The sequence below is a fragment of the Narcine bancroftii genome, chromosome 9 (genome assembly GCF_036971445.1).
Source record: "Narcine bancroftii isolate sNarBan1 chromosome 9, sNarBan1.hap1, whole genome shotgun sequence".
NCBI lineage: Eukaryota > Metazoa > Chordata > Chondrichthyes > Torpediniformes > Narcinidae > Narcine > Narcine bancroftii.
Genome location: NC_091477.1, coordinates 11,034,826 through 11,053,682, shown reverse-complemented (window position 1 = coordinate 11,053,682; position 18,857 = coordinate 11,034,826). Strand labels below are relative to the sequence as shown.

The 18,857-nt window shown below is 42.1% G+C and overlaps 1 protein-coding gene across 2 annotated transcripts in view; it reads left to right on the top strand.

Moving 5' to 3' along the window:
* LOC138743191 (uncharacterized) overlaps positions 1-18,857 on the top strand; it is a 61,185-nt gene that overhangs the window by 2,069 nt on the left and 40,259 nt on the right. For both annotated transcript variants that reach the window (XM_069898136.1, XM_069898137.1), the window contains exons 2-3: positions 7,747-8,041; positions 17,580-17,723. In XM_069898136.1, the coding sequence (XP_069754237.1) occupies positions 7,747-8,041; positions 17,580-17,699 (415 nt within the window). In that variant the 3' untranslated portion in view covers positions 17,700-17,723. The remainder of the gene's footprint in view (positions 1-7,746; positions 8,042-17,579; positions 17,724-18,857) is intronic.

Sequence of the window (18,857 nt, the reverse complement as noted above, 5' to 3'; positions counted from 1 at the left end):
GGAGCATCAAATCTGATCCGCCATTCCATCATGAGCTGATCCATCCTCCCACTCAGCCCCACTCTCCGGCCTTCTCCCTGTACCCTTGATGCCCTGGCTAATCAAATACCTGCCAATCTTTGCCTGAAACACATCCAATAACATCTCTTCCACAGCCGCCTGTGGCAACAAGTTCCACAGACTCACAAGCCTCTGACTAAAGAAATTGCTTCTCCTCTCCGCTGTAAATTGATGCCCTTTTATCCTGAAGTTGTGCCCTCTTGTCCTAGACTCCCCTACCATAAGAAACCTGTTCTCATCCCTAGATATTTCCAGTCAAGGGAACTTAATAGCACTGAGTAGGTTAGAGGGGCAGAATGGTGAGTTCCTGTTCTTTGGTAAGGAGCCAGCTGTGACTCCTGTAGGTAGAAACTCATTCATGACTGATTTATGTAGGGTAAATGGAGAGAAGCCATTTGCAAATAGTTTAAGATGTAACCTTTAGCACATGAGATATCAAGCAGATGTAAGGGATACAAAGTAGCTACAATCTGAAATTCACTATCCATAATGGTACTAGAAGCAAAATCAATCAATGCTTTCAAAAGGAAATTGGATAGATACTTGATAGACAATGACTGGCAAGGCTGTCAGGAATGAATGGATTGCTGGAATTGACTCATTGCTTGAATGGTTTCCTTCTGCATTGTAACAACTCAGTAATCAGAATCGGGTTTATTGTCATGACCGTGTGTCACAAAATATGTTGTCTGGTGGCAGCAGTATTTACATTACAGGTACAAAATTGCTATAAATTACAATTGCGTAAACACAAGATTTAAAAAAAATTAGTGCAAAAAAAAGAAAAAGTGAGGTAGTGTCTGTGGTTCATGTCCATTCAGAAATCTGATGGCAGAGGGGAAGAAGCTGTTTTTGTCATGTTGAATGCACGTCTTCAGGCTCCTGTACCTCCTGCCCCATCGTAGCAGTGAGAAAAAAGCGTAGCTTGGGTGGTGATAGTTCTTGGGGTTAGAGCTGCTTTTTTTGAGGCACCGTCTCTTAAAGAAGTGAAGACTAATGCCCATGTTGGCGAAGGCTGAGTTCACAACCCTCTGTGGCCTTTTCCAGTCTTGTGCATTGGCACCTCCCTACCAGGCAGTGATGCAACCAGTCAGAATACTCTCCGCGGTTCACCTGTAGAGTTTTCGAGAGTCTTTGTTGAAATACCAGATCTCCTCAAACTTCTCATGAAGTTTAAAGTCTTCAAAAAAAAAATTCTCATGAAGTTTATGAGTTGGCGAGTTTTCTGCGCGATTGCATCAATATTGGGGTGGCACGGTTGGCGCAGAGGTTAGCACAACGCCTTGACAGCTCCAGTGATCGGAACCAGAGTTCGAATCCCGGGCTGCCTGTAAAGAGTTTGTACGTTTTTCCCCGTGTCCGTGTCGCCAGGGCTCCAGTTTCCTCCTACCATGTCTTTGGTGACATACCAAATCTCCTCAAACTCCTAATGAAATATAGCTGCTGGTGTGCCCTCTTCGTGACTGCATTGACATGTCTCATTCAAAAGGCCATGCATTCAAGGAACACTGTAGGCTTGACCACAATGATCTCAGCAAACATTCAACAAGTGATTGTTGGAGGTGATTTTTTTTTGGATGCGACGCTGCCCGATCTCTCACATGAAAGTAAAAGGTCTCAAGGTATCATTTTGGAGAGGAGCTAGGAAGTGGTTTCCATTATTCCAGCAAGTATTTATTCCTTGCTTGATATTCTTAAAGTTGATTTTAGATTTGCTCTGTGGGAGTGATGCAGTGTGGGGTTTTATCTTTTGGGTGAGGAATGAAACTGATAATCTGAACCTACTTAGTCAGATGAATATAATACATTGATTGCATGGTCCCATTCAAAAGAAACAATGGTTCCAGTTGGCTCAGCCAGGATTCAAACCATGACAAGTACCATTAAAAACATCCCCACTGGTTACTTAGCATGCTTGCTGTTCATTAGATGTTGCTGAATACAAAATGGAGCCCATGCTTCTCGGTTCATCCGTGCTGACATTTCAGAAGTAACTCTTAGCTGGGGAAGGTATTTGGCTCCAACGCAATCTATAAATTTTCTGACCACACCACCATCGTTACACAAATTGGAAATATAATGAGTCAGGATACAGGATGAAGTGGAGAATCTGGTTGCGTGGGGCCAGAAAAACAACCTTCCTCTCAAGACCAATGGTTCGCCAAAGGACTATACAGCTGTCTGCATTGATGGGACAGAAGTGGAGAGGGTGAGTATCTTCAAGTTCCTGAGAGTCCTTATTTCAGAAGACCTCTTCTGGAGCCAGCACATTGAGTCAACCATGAAGAAGACACACCAATATCTATTTTCTATGAGGCCTGTGTAATTTTGGCATGTCACTGAAAACTCTGTCAAACTTCTACACTCTGGAAAGTATATTGACTGGTTATATCATAGCCTGGGTAATTCCTGGATAACATAGTCTGGTCCATCTCAGGCTCCAACCTCCCATCCATGTGAGGTGCTGTCTCAAGAAGGCAGCCAAATCATAAAGGACCTCCCATTACCCTGCTCACAACCTCTTTTCATTGCTTGCGAAAGCCTGAAGAACAGCACATCTAGGTTCAAGAACAGTTGCTTTCCAACAACTATCAGGCTCTTGGACCTTCACTACTGTAATGCCATTTTTTTTTTAAATTAGAACCACAGCACAGTAACAAACCCTTCCAGCCTACAAGCCTTCTTCATCCAGTTGTAGCCATGTGACCAATTAATCTCCCAGCCCCATACATCATTACATGGAACATGGAAGGAAACCAGAGCCAAGAAACGAAATCCACACGGACACAGGAGAATGAACAAACTTCTTAATGTCAGATTTGAAACTGGGTTGCTGTCACTATAATATTGCTGTTCTAACCATTATGCTAACCTTGCCTCCATCTTTCACTGTGGCAAGTGAATATTATCTTTCTATCTATCTTTTGTATTTATCATATCTTTATTAATTTAACTTGATACATGCCATAATTGTAGTGTATTTTGTAAGAAGTACCTGTACAACAATAAAATCATTTCTTGTGCGGCAGTCAATTTTCATATGTCTCTGCTGGAGGATCCATTCATGTCATGATTACCACCAGGGCAACCCGGGTATTCCAGGCCTCAACTTCATTTTGAAGCGTGAATCATGCTTGTGTGCGATTTCTTTCAGCTTTATGGTTGCTGGCCAAACCTGTGGCATGGACAATAGATTGATTGCTTGGCCCAACAGAATGGAGCAACCAGGTCAAATCAGGTCTTGGCTCCTCTCCTGGGGCTGAGTTAAAACACATATTGGACACACATCCCCTCAAACACTCTACCCACATGCACACACACGTACATGGACATGCACACAGGTGTGCACAGAATCAAACCCACCCCCACACACACACACACACACACACACACACACACACACACACACACACACACACACACACACACACACACACACACACACACACACACACACAAATAATTTTCCAGATTTCTACTCACAACTTGTCAGCTCTCACCAAACAGCCTACTCCAGCCACTCATATCTTTCCTTCTCCGGACCCTCCTTTCCCACAACCTTCAACTCCTTCTCCCCCTCACCTCTCCATGGTTGGTTTCTTGAATTAAGTGGTAGGGGACATCATTCCCTCCAAATCACAAATTATCATTCTTGCCAAAGTCTTGGAATGCTCCGAAGTTGCCTTTGAGTAGCTTCACTGTGTATGATGTGGCAGCCCAGGGAGTAGACTGACCAGCTCCTGCTTGAGGATGTCCAGGGAGGGATAGGACAGGCCAGGCTTGCTAAGGGACCTGAGAATAAATCAGCACCCATTTGCTGCCTGATAACTCAGGCTAGCTGCTGGATTCAGGTAACTGTATACATTATTGAGTCTCCTGCAGCAGACTCTAGTCTCTGCGGAGACTTTGTGAAGGGCATCTCATTCTAGTCGAATAAGGATGGGCACGCAGTCCAAATACTACCATTTTGCATCTGTTTGTCAACTCTGGAAAAGGATTGCAAGATGGCTTGTTAGAAAATCAGGAACATTTCAAATTGCATGAAAGATGCTTCTCCAAGCCCATTGTTGAGTTTGATAGATGGTGGATTATTCTACATCTTGCTGCAACCTCAGGGCGCTTCATAAAATAGCAAACATTCCATTTATCAACCTTAATGTCCCTCCTTGACATGAACATGAAAAAATGCACCTAAAATATTTGCGTGTATCTTCGCTCACAGGAACCAAAGAGATGGGGAGATCATACGTGCAAAGTAATAAAGAGAAATGTAGCATGAGTTTCAGAAGGTTCTTCACACAATGAGTGAAGACAACAGATGGAATTGATTTGATCTGACTGAATTGATTTTCAAGGGAGTGTGGTAAAACCATAAGTCATGGATTCATTTTAAAAAAATGGCCGGATCTTTCACTGAGTGAAATATATCAGGGGATTGATTCCCCAGTGACTGTGCAAGGAGAGTTATCACTATTGCCTTGTCCAACATTTTTCCCTCACTCGACTTCATGAAAGCAGATGATTTTGTCATTATCGCAATTGATGCTTGTGGTAACGTGCAAATTAGCTAATACGTTTCCTGGCCTTACAACAGTGACCGCACTTCAAAAGTGCTTCAGTAGTTATAAAGCATTTGTGTGGCACCTCCTGAAAGGGATGTGAAAAGTAACATAAAAATGTAAGATTTGTTCCCATAGGATCACCCTCAATTATTGTGATGTATTTATCACGTACCTGCTAATTAAGCAAAAAACCTCATCCCTAGTGGAGTCCTATCAAGATTTGTTAGCCCAGAGACTGAAAGGTAAAGGAAGCAATGTAGTAGTTTATTTAAGTTTTAAGTGTTTAATTGCAGCTTTAATTATAGAAAACATAAACTAATTACAGCTGAGAAACACCATAACTACAGAAGTTGGGATCTTGAGCAAACAATGAACAACTAGAGGGACTCAACAGGTCAGGCAGGATCCATGGAGAGACAATATTCTGGGCTGGGATCTTTTCCCGAGACCAAAGAGGGAGGGGGGGAGGAACCACGGGGGGGGGGGGGGGGGGGGGGGGAGGGGCGAAGAGATGATCAGAAATGAGGCAAGAGAAGGTGGGAGAGATGGAGAAAGAAGCAAATGAAGAGACCGCAGGGGTATGGAGTGAAAAAGGTTTGAAAGTGAGAACAGGAGGAGGGAAAGGACAGACAGAAACAATGGAACTGGATCGGGATGGGGGTTGCCTTAATTTGGAAAGATCCATGTTTATACCGTTGGGTTTTAAGGCACACAGGCAGAATTTGAAATGTTCCTCAAATCTATGTTTGGCTTCACCCTGCCCATGGAAAAGGCCAAGGTCAGACATGTCTTTGGGAATATTTTTAAATTTAAATTTAGACGTACTGCACGGTAACAGGCCATTTCGGCCCACGGGTCTGTGCGGCCCAATTACACCCCATGAACCTACCCGGTACATTTTGAACAGTAGGAGGAAACCGGAGCCCCTGGGGAAAATCCCACATAGACACGAAGAGAATGTACAAACTCCTTACAGGCAGCCCGGATTCAAATCCCGGTCCCAATCACTGGTGCTATTAAGGCATTGTGCTAAGCACTGCACCAACCATGCCACCCCAATATCGATGCAATCATGAAGAAGATTTGCCAGCTCACAAACTTCATGAGAAGTTTGAAGAGATTCGGTATGCCACCTAAGACTCTGGAAAACTTCGACAGGAGAGCATTCTGACTGGTTGCATCACTGTCTAATATGGATGCGTCAACTCTCAGGACAAGAATAAACCCAGAGGGTTGTTAACATCAACATGACTTACACCAGTCTTCAGTCCATGGAGGCCATCTGCAAGATGTGGTGTCTAAAGAAACCAGCCTCTATCTTTAAAGACCCCCACCATCCAGGCCATGCCCTCTTCACACTACTACCATCAGGAAAAAATATAGGAGCCTGACAACGAGCCCTCAGCAGCACAAGGACACTTCTTTCCCTGCTGCCATCAGATTTCTGAATGAACAATGAACCAGAGACAATACTTTATCTTTTTATTTTTCTTGCATTATTTTTATTTATTTAATTTTGTAATGTAGTGTATATAAATGTTTGCACTGTAATGCTACCACAAAACATGAATTTTGTGATATATTCATTACAATAAATTCTGATTCTGAATTGTGAATGGTAAGGAGAATTAAAATAACATACCAGCTTGCACTTAAAAACAGGGCTCAGGTACTTGCCAATGTGGTCATCCAATCTCCATTTGATCACACTGATGAATGGAGGGGGGGGGGGTGTGGGGAGACCACACTGAGCGCACTGAATGCATCTCAGATTGGATGAGGTGAATGTGAAACTCCGCCTCATCTGAAAGTAATTACATCTAATTTTTTTCAATACTACCCCCACTATCTTTCATTGCCTTGGAGTATCCCAAGTTGCATCACAACCAATTAAGTATTTGTGTAGCATTTTCAGTGCTATAATGTTGGATACATAGCTGCTAATTTTCGCAACGACAACCTGAAAACAATCGAGAGATCAGTTCTTGTTGAGAGAGACATGAACATTGACCAGGATACTGAGAATAATATCTTCATTCTGCTTTGAATCTGGGTTGTGGGAGTGCCACAAGACTCACACTGCCAGGTTCAGGAACAGCTGCTGTCCTGCCACCATCAGGCTCCTCAACATCAAACTCAATCAGAGACTCATTTAGGGACTCTTACTTGTGCACTTTATTGATTTTCTTTTGTTCTCTTTGTATTGCAGTCTATTTGTTTACATTTGTTATCTCATTTGTTTACATGTTTATACTGTATAGAGTTTTTTTTTGCATTACCAATTAGTGGTAAATTTGCTGCGCCCACAGGAAGTAGGAATCTCAGGGTTGTATGTGATGTCATGTATGTCCTCTGGCCATAGATGTGAAATCTGAAAAAAAAACTTAGAATAGTGGTGTCAGAATAGTCCACGATTAGTGTAACACGTTGAGGTTCAAGAGTATGAAATCTGTTGGAAGTACACTGTCCTTAAACCTAGATGTGCTGGTCTTCAGGCTTCTGTACCTTTTGCCTGAAGGGAGCAGTGAGAAGAGGTTGTGACCAGGCTGATAGGGAGGTCCTTTATGATGTGAAACACACAAGTCTGCAAATGCTGTGATTGCAGTAGAAACACAGAAATGCTGGAGGAACTCAGCAGGTCTCGCAGCGTTCATAGGAGGTTAAAAATATACTGAAGGCTTTACGATATTCAGAATCAGAATTTATTGTCATGAACAAGTCATGAAATTCGAGATTTTGTTGGCTGCCTTCTTGAGCCAGCGCTCAACAACACATGGGTTCATCTTGAAATCTGTTTGTCTTGAATTAAATTGTTACCATCCTTAGATGTTAAATTAGTTTTCAGCCTGAAATATTCATTTCATCTTCATGGGATCATTAAAAGTATGTGGTCAAAATAAAAATTTTAAAATTACCTCCCTAAACTTTCTCTCCTTCACTGTGAGTTAAATTTTACACAGCTGTGCTCTTGTCAACACCTTGAGATGTTTTATCATTTTAAAGGAGCTGTATAAATGACAGCCATTGTTTTGATGGCTCATTTTGCAGGTCATTTTGTGTGCTATGTCATTGGATCCACCTCTGTACTGGGGACTGTCACTGACATTCCTAATTTGTGATTCAGGTTTGATGAGGATGCCATTGGTGAACAGCGCAACCAAAGGGTCTTGAGTATTAGCAGCTTCGGTTTGCAACCTGGAGCCAAGGAGAATGACTTGGATGCTGGAGATCGCATTCACCACTGGTACAGACAGTGCGCCTACAGAGGTTACAGGAGTTTAAGAGGCAGTGGTATCGGAGGAGGTGGTGGAATGCGTGGAGTCATTGCCTTCAAAGGGACTCACTTTTCCTTCTCTTTCTCCTCATCAGGGCACTGGATGAGTTGGGTTTCTTTGTGTACCTTTACAGGCCAACCAAAAGTGAGCACATTTTGTGTATCATGCAATAATAAAGGACACAATGTTAAATGATCTGAAAATATAAATTTTACTTTTGTTATCTCTTTTCACAAGGCATATGAATGTCACTGCTGGGATTTTCATTTATTCATCCATGCATTATTGCTTCTTCAGCTGAGAGGTTTGCCAAATCAGTTAACCTAATTGGTGGGGCTGGAGTCACATAGAGGTCAGCCCGAGGAAGGAGAGCAGATATCCTTCCACAACACATCAGTGAATCAAACGGATTTTTATGGCACCATTACTGAGACTGCTTCTTTTTCATTTCTGGTTTTATTTAACTGATTCCAAATCTCTGTGCTACCAAGATGGGATTTGAACTCCTTTTGGATCAATAGTCCAGGGCTTAGATACCAGTCCATATTTAGAGCTGAAACAAGTCATGGTGTCACGATCAAGTGTCAAGATGATAAACTCGTGTTGTAAACGGGTAAGGACATCACTCCAACTTAGATTAACTTGTCTGACCTTTGCTCGTGTAGAATCAGAGTCTAAAACTGGTCTTAAACTCTCGCTGTCAATACACAGGATGTGTCTTGTATGCCATTCTGCTGATACTGATCTGACATCTGAATTGTTGACACCGTTCATGATGACCTTAGACCTTTTAAATCCAGCTGCACAGGTGTACGGCAGGAACAACAGCACAGTAACTTTGAAGTCTTAGCATTGGCATACTTTGTTGCCTGGAGACACAGGTGTAAATCAAAGGTGGTCTTTGGTCTTTAGCCCCGGGTCACATGTACACTATGACGATGTGTCATAACACTATTAAACGCATGAGTGGAAGCTGAGTTTCACTATTGCTGAGATGCTGTTACCTGGTGCGGAACTGAGCAAACTGCAGAGTTTGTTTAGGGATTGAATGAATGCTAAAAGATAAAGCGCTGCAAAAATTCACAAGTAGGAATTAATTAATTGTGTTAACCCACCTGCAATTTCACTTTTTGCCAATATGCAAGTAGGTTTCTTTTGTGTTTCTTTCACATTGAACTTATTAAACTGACATTGAGTTACTAGTAATTAGAAGCCCTAACAGCTGATGTGAAAGAGAAGGCCTGTGCCTCTCATTTCCTGGAGCATATGGGAGAGATGTTTTTCAGGTGTTTAAAAAAAAGTCTTGGTGGCCAGGCAACTGATTGACTTCCTGTGTGCTGACTGCAGCACTTTTTAAGGAAGGAATATATTCCACTTCCTTCAATTTATTCTGGATGTTGCAAATTGAAGCTCCAGCAAAAATGTGATACATCACATTAACTAATGTGAGATCATTCAAAATTGCATAATTTGTATCCAGTGCCTTTGAAGCTTTGTCAGAATATCATTGAACAAATAATCTCATCAAGTATTGGAACAGACGTCGAATACTTGGCTCAGAATTGAGCCTTAAAGAGTGTCAGTAAGGAGGAAAGTGGACAGGCAGAAAGCCTTGTAAAAGCATGGCAAAATCGCATCCAAAGAAAAAGATATTCACTCAGAATTTTCCTGGGATTATCTCCATCCCTTATCACAATTTGGTAAAGGATCAGTAGAGATTCCAAAATTAGATAGTTCTTTAAACTGCTTCACTTGGGATTCTCGCTAAAGCTAAGGTTGGAGATTGAGAGATCCTCAGTTTATTTTGCTGGTATTCTGGATTATCAGAGTTAAGGTTGCCTAAAATCTCAAGATGTTTAAAATGAATCACCTGGACAGAGCCATGGAGATTATTAAGAAAATTGATGTTATTATTTTCACTGAACCCTTGCTCAGTGATTATAAACATATTGGAGATACATGTGGCTTGAAAGGCATGAATATAGCATGGAAATTACATTTTATAATGGTCTACTGAAACAAATGTAATCGTCTCCCAGAGGCTGAGTTCCTCCAGCATTTCTCTGTGTTTGTACTACTTACGTGTCTACATCGTTTTACCAATGTAAAATTGAACCAGGTTGTAATTTTTTTCTCTGTCCAAAGCATGAGGGACAAAGGTTTCCAGAGTTGTCCACATAAGGATCTGCTAACTTGGCGCAGACAAAGTATTGAACAAGTGCACTTCCAAGTTACTTCGCTCTGCACCATTAGCAGATAATTTAGGGTCATTAGCAGCGATGGGAGATGGCAATATAGTAAAGGGACAAGTTGAGGACTTTTTGTGGGCAAGGTTCAATTATCGTCATTCAGGGGTAGTGATGGTGGGGAGGTAGGTTCAGACTCATAACTTGTACTCAAAGACTGGGGAGGAGCCTGGATCACTGGCTGAGCATCCGATCAGCATCCTAATAGAGGGGTTTGTTTGACCGGCTGGAAATTGGTGAAAGGCAAAAATCTGCAGACTCTGTGATTGCAGAAATGGTGGAAGAACGCACCTGGAATCGCAGCGTCCATTGAGGATAAAGATATATTACTGACATTTCAGGGCTGAGCATTTCTTCAAGGGAAAAGGTGAAAAGCAAAGAACACAAAGGCATCAGAATAAAGACTGAAGGCTGGCAGTGGGAGGATTCCAGACCAACAAAAGGTGTTAATTGGATAAGATAAGAAGAGGGGTGAGAATTGATTTTGGCTCTATGAAAGGAGATAAAGAGAGAGAGAGAGAGAGCTAGGTAGGGGAAGGCAAATGGGGGAAGAATGGGGGAGTGTTTATGGAAACCGGAGAAGTCAATGTTAATGCCTTCCATTTGGAGGGTGCCCAGACAAAAGATGAGGTGTTGTTCCTCCAATTTGCGGGTAGTATCAGTCTGGCAGTGCATGAGACCATGGACAGACAAGTGAGCAAAGGAATGGAACTGGGCATTGAAATGGGTATCCACTGGGAGGTCCATTCTATTGCGACAAACAGAGCTGAGGTGCTCCACAAAACGATCTCCCACTCTGCGCCCAGTCTCTCCGATGTAGAGGAGAGCACTGCTGGAAATAGGTGCCTTGCAGGGGTATGATGTGAAGAGGAGGGCCTGGGTGAGGGAATTTGGGGGAATCAGTAATGAAGGGATGAGGGGCCAGATCCTGTCTGCTTGATAGACTGTTGGATGGGAGTATATGTTCCTTGATGACTGAAGGATATAAAGTATGTAATAGGATTTGATTTAATGATGCATCTGTTCTGAAGAGAATTAATAAAACCCCATTGTTACAGAGAGTTGGAGGACAATGTAATCCAATTTCACTGCCTCAAATTACTAACCTAATTAACAATAGAATGTTTGATAATGCCATCAGGAATGTGCCCACCATTGTTGGCAATCCTGCAAAGGTAGATGGGCGACTGTAAATAGTAATCCAGTTGCACAGGATTTGAAAGCATAATTTTTCTCTTAAGAGCAGCTGATAGAGAGTTAATTAGACTCAGGCAACCCTGAGGCCCAAGTGTGCACATAGCCCTTCAGGGAAGGAAGGAACTTGTATTTTATAAAGAGTCTTTCATGGTCACAGGATGACCCAAAGTGCTGTGAAGACAATGAAGTACTTTCCAAGTGTAGTCACTACTGTAATGGAGGAACATTTATGCATGGCAGGTTCCAACAAACTACAGTGAAATAAATGAACGATTTATTTCTAATGATAGACATTTTTGATGTGTGAGAGATTCCTCTTCGAATAGCACGCTGATATCTTTGCATCCACCAGACAGGGAAAACAACTTCTATTTAGCGTCTCCAGCAGATGCTACAATGCTGCAGGGTAACGTAGATCCTGCAATCTGCAAGAGATGAACATAAGAAATAGGAGCAGGAGTAGGCCATTTAGCCCATCAGGCCTGCTCTGCCATTCAATGAGATCATGGCTGATCTGATGATAGACTTATCTCCCGCTACCTGCCTTCCCCACGCCCCCACCCCCATCCTTTAATTCCCCAACAATGCAAACATCTATTGAATCTGGTCTTAAATATGTTTACTGAGGTAGCCTCCACTGCTTCAATGGGAAGTGAATTCTATAGATTCACCACCCTCTGGGAAAAACATCATCCTCCTCATCTCCATCCTAAGTCTATTACCTTGAATCTTGATGCTATGCCCCCTAGTTCTCATCTCAACCACCAATGAAACAAACTTACCTTCCTCTATCTTATCTTTTCCTTTCATAATTTTAAACATTTCTATAAGATCTTCATTCTTCTAATTTCCAGTGAGTACAATCCCAGACGATTCAATTTCTCATTACAGGCTGACCCCCTCATCTCTGGAATCAATCTAGTGAAACTCCACTGCACTGCCTCCAAGGCCAGTATATCCTTCCTTTTTTTTTTTAAATTTTTTTTATTTTTCACACCATAAATCACATTAGCCATGATATACACTATTTCTTTTTCACACATATACAGTGACTTTTTCTCCCCCCCCCCCCACCCCTCCTCCCAAGCCACCCCCCCACCCCCCCCCTCTCATCCATTTTAGGTATACAATCTAGGTTGCATGAAGCCAGTCAGACAATGTTGTCATTCAACAAAAATACACCAGAAATTCTACTGAGTCCATTCTTTTCTTTCCTTCTCCTTCCATCAACTTAGGTAATGTTTGTCCCCGGTAGGTTTTCGTTATTGTATTTAATGTAAGGCTCCTATACTTGTTCGAATATTTCAATATTATTTCTTAACCTATATGTTATTTTTTTCTAATGGAATACATTTATTCATTTAAATTTAGTAGTTTCTTCCTTTTAATTTGGTTATGTATTCCCTTACTATTTAAAGTCATATAGTTCAGCGTAGCCCTTTTATATTTTGTTTATCTTCTCTTTCCGTTTTTCCATCATTACCTTTCCTCCTTTTCCATTTCTGTTTTCTTATTTTCAACTCTTTATAAGACAACATTCCTACAACATCCAACATTTTCCTTATTCTCCTATTTCTATCTTATTTATCCCCAATCTCCCCTTCCCCTCCTGAGTTGTCCTTTATCCCTTGTCGGACAACCACATCTCCCCTCTCCATTTGGATTTGCGAATCCACTCGCAAGCGTCAACTGATTTTGCAGTGACCGCTATTTCCCCCCACCCCGCCCCCCCAGAAAAGATTTCACTTTTCATCTGTCACAAAGGTCACTCTTTTAATTCCCTCCTTATTCTCTCTATTCCATTACCTTCCCTTATTAATTCTTGTCTATACTATCTATATTTTCCTCTAAGTACAGATACATTCACGTATGCACATTGTCTCTATTTACTCTTATACCTCTTTACCCGCATACATATCAATCGTGATCATTTTTACTCTCATTACCCGTCTTCATCCCTCAGTCTATTTTTGTCTTTACCCACATACATATCAATCGTGATCATTTTAACTCGCATTACCCGTCTTCCTCCCTCAGTCTATTTTTGTAATTGTTCTGCAAATTTTCGTGCTTCTTCTGGATCCGAGAATAGTCTGTTTTGTTGTCCTGGAATAAATATTTTCAATACCGCTGGATGCTTTAGTATAAATTTATACCCTTTCTTCCATAAAATCGCCTTTGCTGTATTGAACTCTTTTCTCTTCTTTAGGAGTTCAAAACTTATATCTGGATAAATGAAGATTTTTTGCCCTTTATACTCCAGTGGTTTGTTGCCCTCTCTTACTTTTTCCATTGTCTTCTCCAGTACCTTTTCTCTTGTAGTATATCTTAGGAATTTTACTACAATAGATCTTGGTTTTTGTTGTGGTTGTGGTTTAGAGGCCAATACTCTATGTGCCCTTTCTATTTCCATTTCATGCTGTAGTTCTGGACATCCTAGGGTCTTAGGGATCCACTCTTTTATAAACTCCCTCATATTCTTGCCTTCTTCATCTTCCTTAAGGCCCACTATCTTTATGTTATTTCTTCTGTTATGGTTTTCCATTGTATCTATTTTTTGAGCTAGTAGTTCTTGTGTCTCTTTAGTTTTTTTATTAGATTCCTCCAATTTCTTTTTTAAGTCTTCTACCTCCATTTCTGCTGCTACTGCCCGCTCTTCCATCTTGTCCATTTTCTTTCCCATTTCTGTTAAGGTCATCTCTATTTTATTCATTTTCTCTTCTGTGTTGTTTATTCTTTTTCTTCAATCCTTAAATTCCTGTGTTTGCCATTCTTTAAATGACTCCATGTATCCTTTAATAAGAGAAAGTATATCCTTTACCTTGCCTTTCTTTTCTTCTTCTATTTCACTGTACTCTTCCTCTTCCTCTTCTTCTTCCTCTGGGTTGGCCATTTGTTGTTTCTTTGGTGCCCTTTCCTCCTCTTCTTTCTTGTTTCTATTGTCTTCTGTAGTCTCTTCTTGCTGCAGGTGTTCTGCAGCTGTCGTTGCCGGCTGTGGAGATCGACTCCCCAGCTGGTCCCCCCTCCCGTCGGTGTGTTTTTTTTCATTCGCATCGCGCATGCGCGAAGAATCGCGCATGCGCGGTTGCGCACTTTTACTCGGCTCAGCGAGCCATTTTTGTAGTCCATTATTTACCGACCTGAGGGAGCGGGTTTCTCTCTCCGCAGCGGGCCTCTTCGGACAGGTAAGGCCTTCACCTTTTTCCTCCTTTGTCTTCTCTTCCTCTCTTCTTACCGTTGCTTTCGATTTTTCTTTTTTTGTCGCCATCTTCTTTCCACCTTTATACTTACTTTTCTGTAACTTTTATTTCTGTGCCTTTGTGTTTTCCTTTGTTTTTCCGACTTTTCTGGAGAGGGCTGGAGTTCACCGTCCGGCCACTACTCCATCACGTGACTCCTTCCAGTATATCCTTCCTTAAGTAAAGAGACTAAGTACTGCAAGCAGTACTCCAGATTTATCCAATATTCTTATATTGTTTTACCAATACAATATTGAATCAGGCTGTGGTTTTTTTCTCTCTCTGTCCAAAGCAAGAGAGACTAAGGTTGATTTCAATGCTCCCAGAGTTGTCCTCACAGGGATCTGCTAACTTGGCACAGACAAAGCATTGAACAAGTGCACTTCCAAGCTATTTCGCTCTGCACCATTATGTGATGATTGTATATGTGTCAACAGCGGAGGTAGAAACGTTTGTTAGTGACACACAGTCAAATGATCGTTTTATTCAGGTGGGACAATGGCCATTTGCATTATCGCAATCAGTCCATGCCTGTAGATGTGTAGAGAAACACAGCATAAATTGATGCTACCAGATAAATGATCGGAAAACACGAGCACTATTTTTCTTGTAAGGTCCTTTCATTGTCATTCATTAAGTTAGAAGCCTTTTAATATATTTTTTAAATTAAAGTATTAAATTGTGTATGAGCAATGCTGGGGCCTCAGGGTCTTGCTTCCAGTGTGAAGAGGAGGTGAATAACAGCTGGTGGGACTAGAGGCAGGACCATTGGACACTGCTTCCTCAGTGTTGTTGGATCTGCCCTTATATGAGATGGTGGAACACATAATATTGCATTCAGGGTGGCATGGTGAGTGCCACGCTGTTACAGCGCCTGCCACCCGGGTTCGAATCAGATGCTGTCTGTCAGGAGTTCTCCCCCATGAACTGTACGGTTTCCTCCAGCTGCTCCAGTTTCCTCCCACCCTCCAAAAAAAATTACAGGGTTTTGTAGGGATGAGGTTCGAAGACTAATTGGTCACCTGGGTGTATATGGGAGCTGCGGACCTGTGGGCCCCTCACTCATATCTGGTTTATTCTTTTCTCCATTGTCATATTTCTTAATTTTTTAAAAACATGACGCTTGTGGGCTGCTAGTAAAGCTGCTGTCTCAGTGCTGGAGACCCAGGTTCAACCCTGACCTCGGTTCCTGTCTGCATGGTGCTTGCATATTTCCCCGGTGACCATGTGGGGTTCAGGGTTCAAGGTTTCTTTTATTGTCACCTTATAAATGCTACCGACATGATATACTTTCACTTTTGTCTGCCGTAAGGCAGAGTCGCCATGTGCCCAGCGCCCCTAACAATAGGAAAAAGAAAAGACCTTGCAGAGACACCGAGTGTCCTCCGTGGATTCACCTCCAGCGCTCCTGCAGCCGCACAGACTCCTATTTGATTCCCTCCAGGTGGCAGGCAGGTTGGTGGTTTCATTGGTCACTAACTTTCCTTGAATATGCAGCTGAATCCAGGAGGAGTTGAGAATGTGGAGAGAAATTTAAAAAGGGAATTAATGTAGAATTAGCGTTAATGGGAGATTGATGGTGAGCACACCCTTGATGGGACGAATGGCCTGTTTCCATACTGAATGACTCCATGACCATGTGGAATTTATTTTCTTGTTCTCTCTGCATTCCCCTTGTTTTGAGTTCAAGTTAAATGATTGCACTAATATCTAGAGGCCTGGACTATTGATCCAGGGACCTGAGTTTGAATCCCATCACAGCAGCTGAGGAATTTACAGTGAGATAAATAAAGTTGGATTGTTTTTCTCTCTTTAGTGGAAGGGGATCTGCCATCCTTGCTTGTGCTGGCCTTCATGTGACCTCCTAGACTCACATCAGTGTGGTTGACTCTTAACTCCCTCCTGAAATAACTCAGTATGTCACTCAGCTAAGGGCAATTAGTGATGGGCAATAAACAATGGCCAAGCCAGCTACCCCCACATCCCGTTCATAGATAAAGACTCACGGCGCATTTGTATACTCTTCGTTATTGACACAATGAACTTCAACGCAATGGATTCTCTTTCCTTCTTGCCTCTTGTGATGCGATGGGTTTGAAACGTGCCACCTAGACACTCACTATATTCTGTGTATTTTTTCATCTCTCCAGTCCTAGTGACGGTTTTGGCTTTTTAGCTTGGTTACATAATAAACAAAATGGGCTGTGTAGCTCACTGCCTCTACCAAATTAGGCATCAGGGGAGCTATTAATTAAGCATTTATCTTGCAAAAACATTGTGCATTTTCTGCTTATTTAGTAGGCTGAGGGTTAGCAAACATGAACTCCAGGGGGTTACCATGGGGGTCACAATCCATGCTTTAATCTTTACTCTGACAAATAAGGAAGACAGCTATGCAGTTAGCACAACATATATGGTGACACATATGTTAACCCTTGCCCTACTGGGTAAACAAGAGCCATATAGGGCAATCGCAACAAGTTTTGCAGTGGGCATATTTAATCATGAACCGCTGTCTGCCAACTGTACAGAAACTCTGTTTATTCAGGAGTGTAAGGGTTAAAACACTTTCCAGAGAATGTGTTATGCTAGCTGTATGAAGTTCCTGTTTATAAAGCAAAAGTGAGGGCACAGAAGTGAAGGTTCTCAAGTGTCTGGCACTTAGTGCAACAAACTGCAGGCCAGAAGGAAGAGATGTCGTAGCATGAAAATGGGATACATTGGGATTATTGGAAAGAGGAAAATATGGTATTCTTTGTGTATCTGCCATGGTAGGTATTTTAAGGGTGGTGGACAAATGCTCTATCAGTCTATAGTTCATAATGATCAAAGGAAGAGAAGCTTAGAGAGCAGTTTATTTTCCTTTGTGTCTACCTGATGTAGTCATTAACTGGGGGAGTGTCACAGAGTTCTCAAGATGAATGCAGACAAGAAGCAACAATGTTCTGCACAACAGCAACATTTTCACACTGAAAAAGCTTGCTCTCTCTCCTCTATTAGATTCCCTCTCGTTTTGGATTTCCCCAGGGTCTGGAATATGAAGCAATTAAACAGGAGTGGAAGATTTGTGAACAGAGGGAATGTCAAGCCCCATTTATGGTTACCACACTGGATGCGTGAGCCAGCAAGCTGGACTAATTAGAGGTAAAAATGAATTCAAGAAGGCAGCCAACATCATAAAAGATCCCATCACCTTGGCCAGGATCTCTTCTTGCTGCAACCTAGAGGCAGAGAGTACAGAACCCTAAAGTCTGGCACCTCTACACTCATGGACAGGGCTATCAGGCTCCTGAACTTCCCCGTACTATCCTAACCACTGCACTCCTTAAAGACGACTAAAGACCTGTCTGTACTACAATTTAGCACTTTTGATTTGCACTTCAATTTATTTGCAACTGTGAATATTTTGTCATAATGTATTTATATTTTGCTCTTTCTTATACCATATATACTTGAGTAAAAGTGGCTCATTTAAATGTCGACCCCTTATTTCTGGCCAAAGAAAACCTAGAATTTTCTATATATCTCTTCTCTCACCTTGACCCTCGCCATCCACAGGCCGCCCGCCCATCAGAGCTCTCGACGCCTCAAACGCAGATTTCCACCTCAGCCCCGGCTGTCCACCCATCATAGCCTTTGACGTCTCCAATGTGAGCTCACGCCTCGGCCCCGGCCACCTGCCCATTGTAGCTCTCAACATCTCCAACGTGGGCCATGCCTCAGCTCCGGCCACCTGCCCATCTTAGCTCTCAACATCTCCAACGTGGGCCATGCCTCAGCTCCGGCCGCCTCCCCATCGTAGCTCTCAACATCTCCAACGTGGGCCATGCCTCAGCTCCGGCCACCTGCCCATCGTAGCTCTTGACAGCTCCAATGTGGGCCGTGCCTCAGCTCCGGCCGCCACCCATAGGAGCCCCCGACGCCTCCGACGATGAAAATAATTATTGAAGTCCTGACCTCCCCCATGGTAGGATGTGTGATTTAATGTGCAGACTCTATTATTGCTTTAATTTGTTGGGCTTTTGTTCTTTATTTGTTTAGAGATAATTTGAATCTGCTATTGATATGGTATTTTGGATTCCCTTGTGAATTTCAGCCCCTCAAAAGTAGTATCCTTATAATGATGAATTAAATTATAAATATAACATTAAAAAATGGTCTACAAAATTCAACTTTTACACGAGTAAATATGATATATTATGTTTTACTCTTCTTATGTGTTGTTTATGCACCGAGGAAGCTGCAGGAAGTTGCCCGGACTTCAGGAATTAAGTTGCA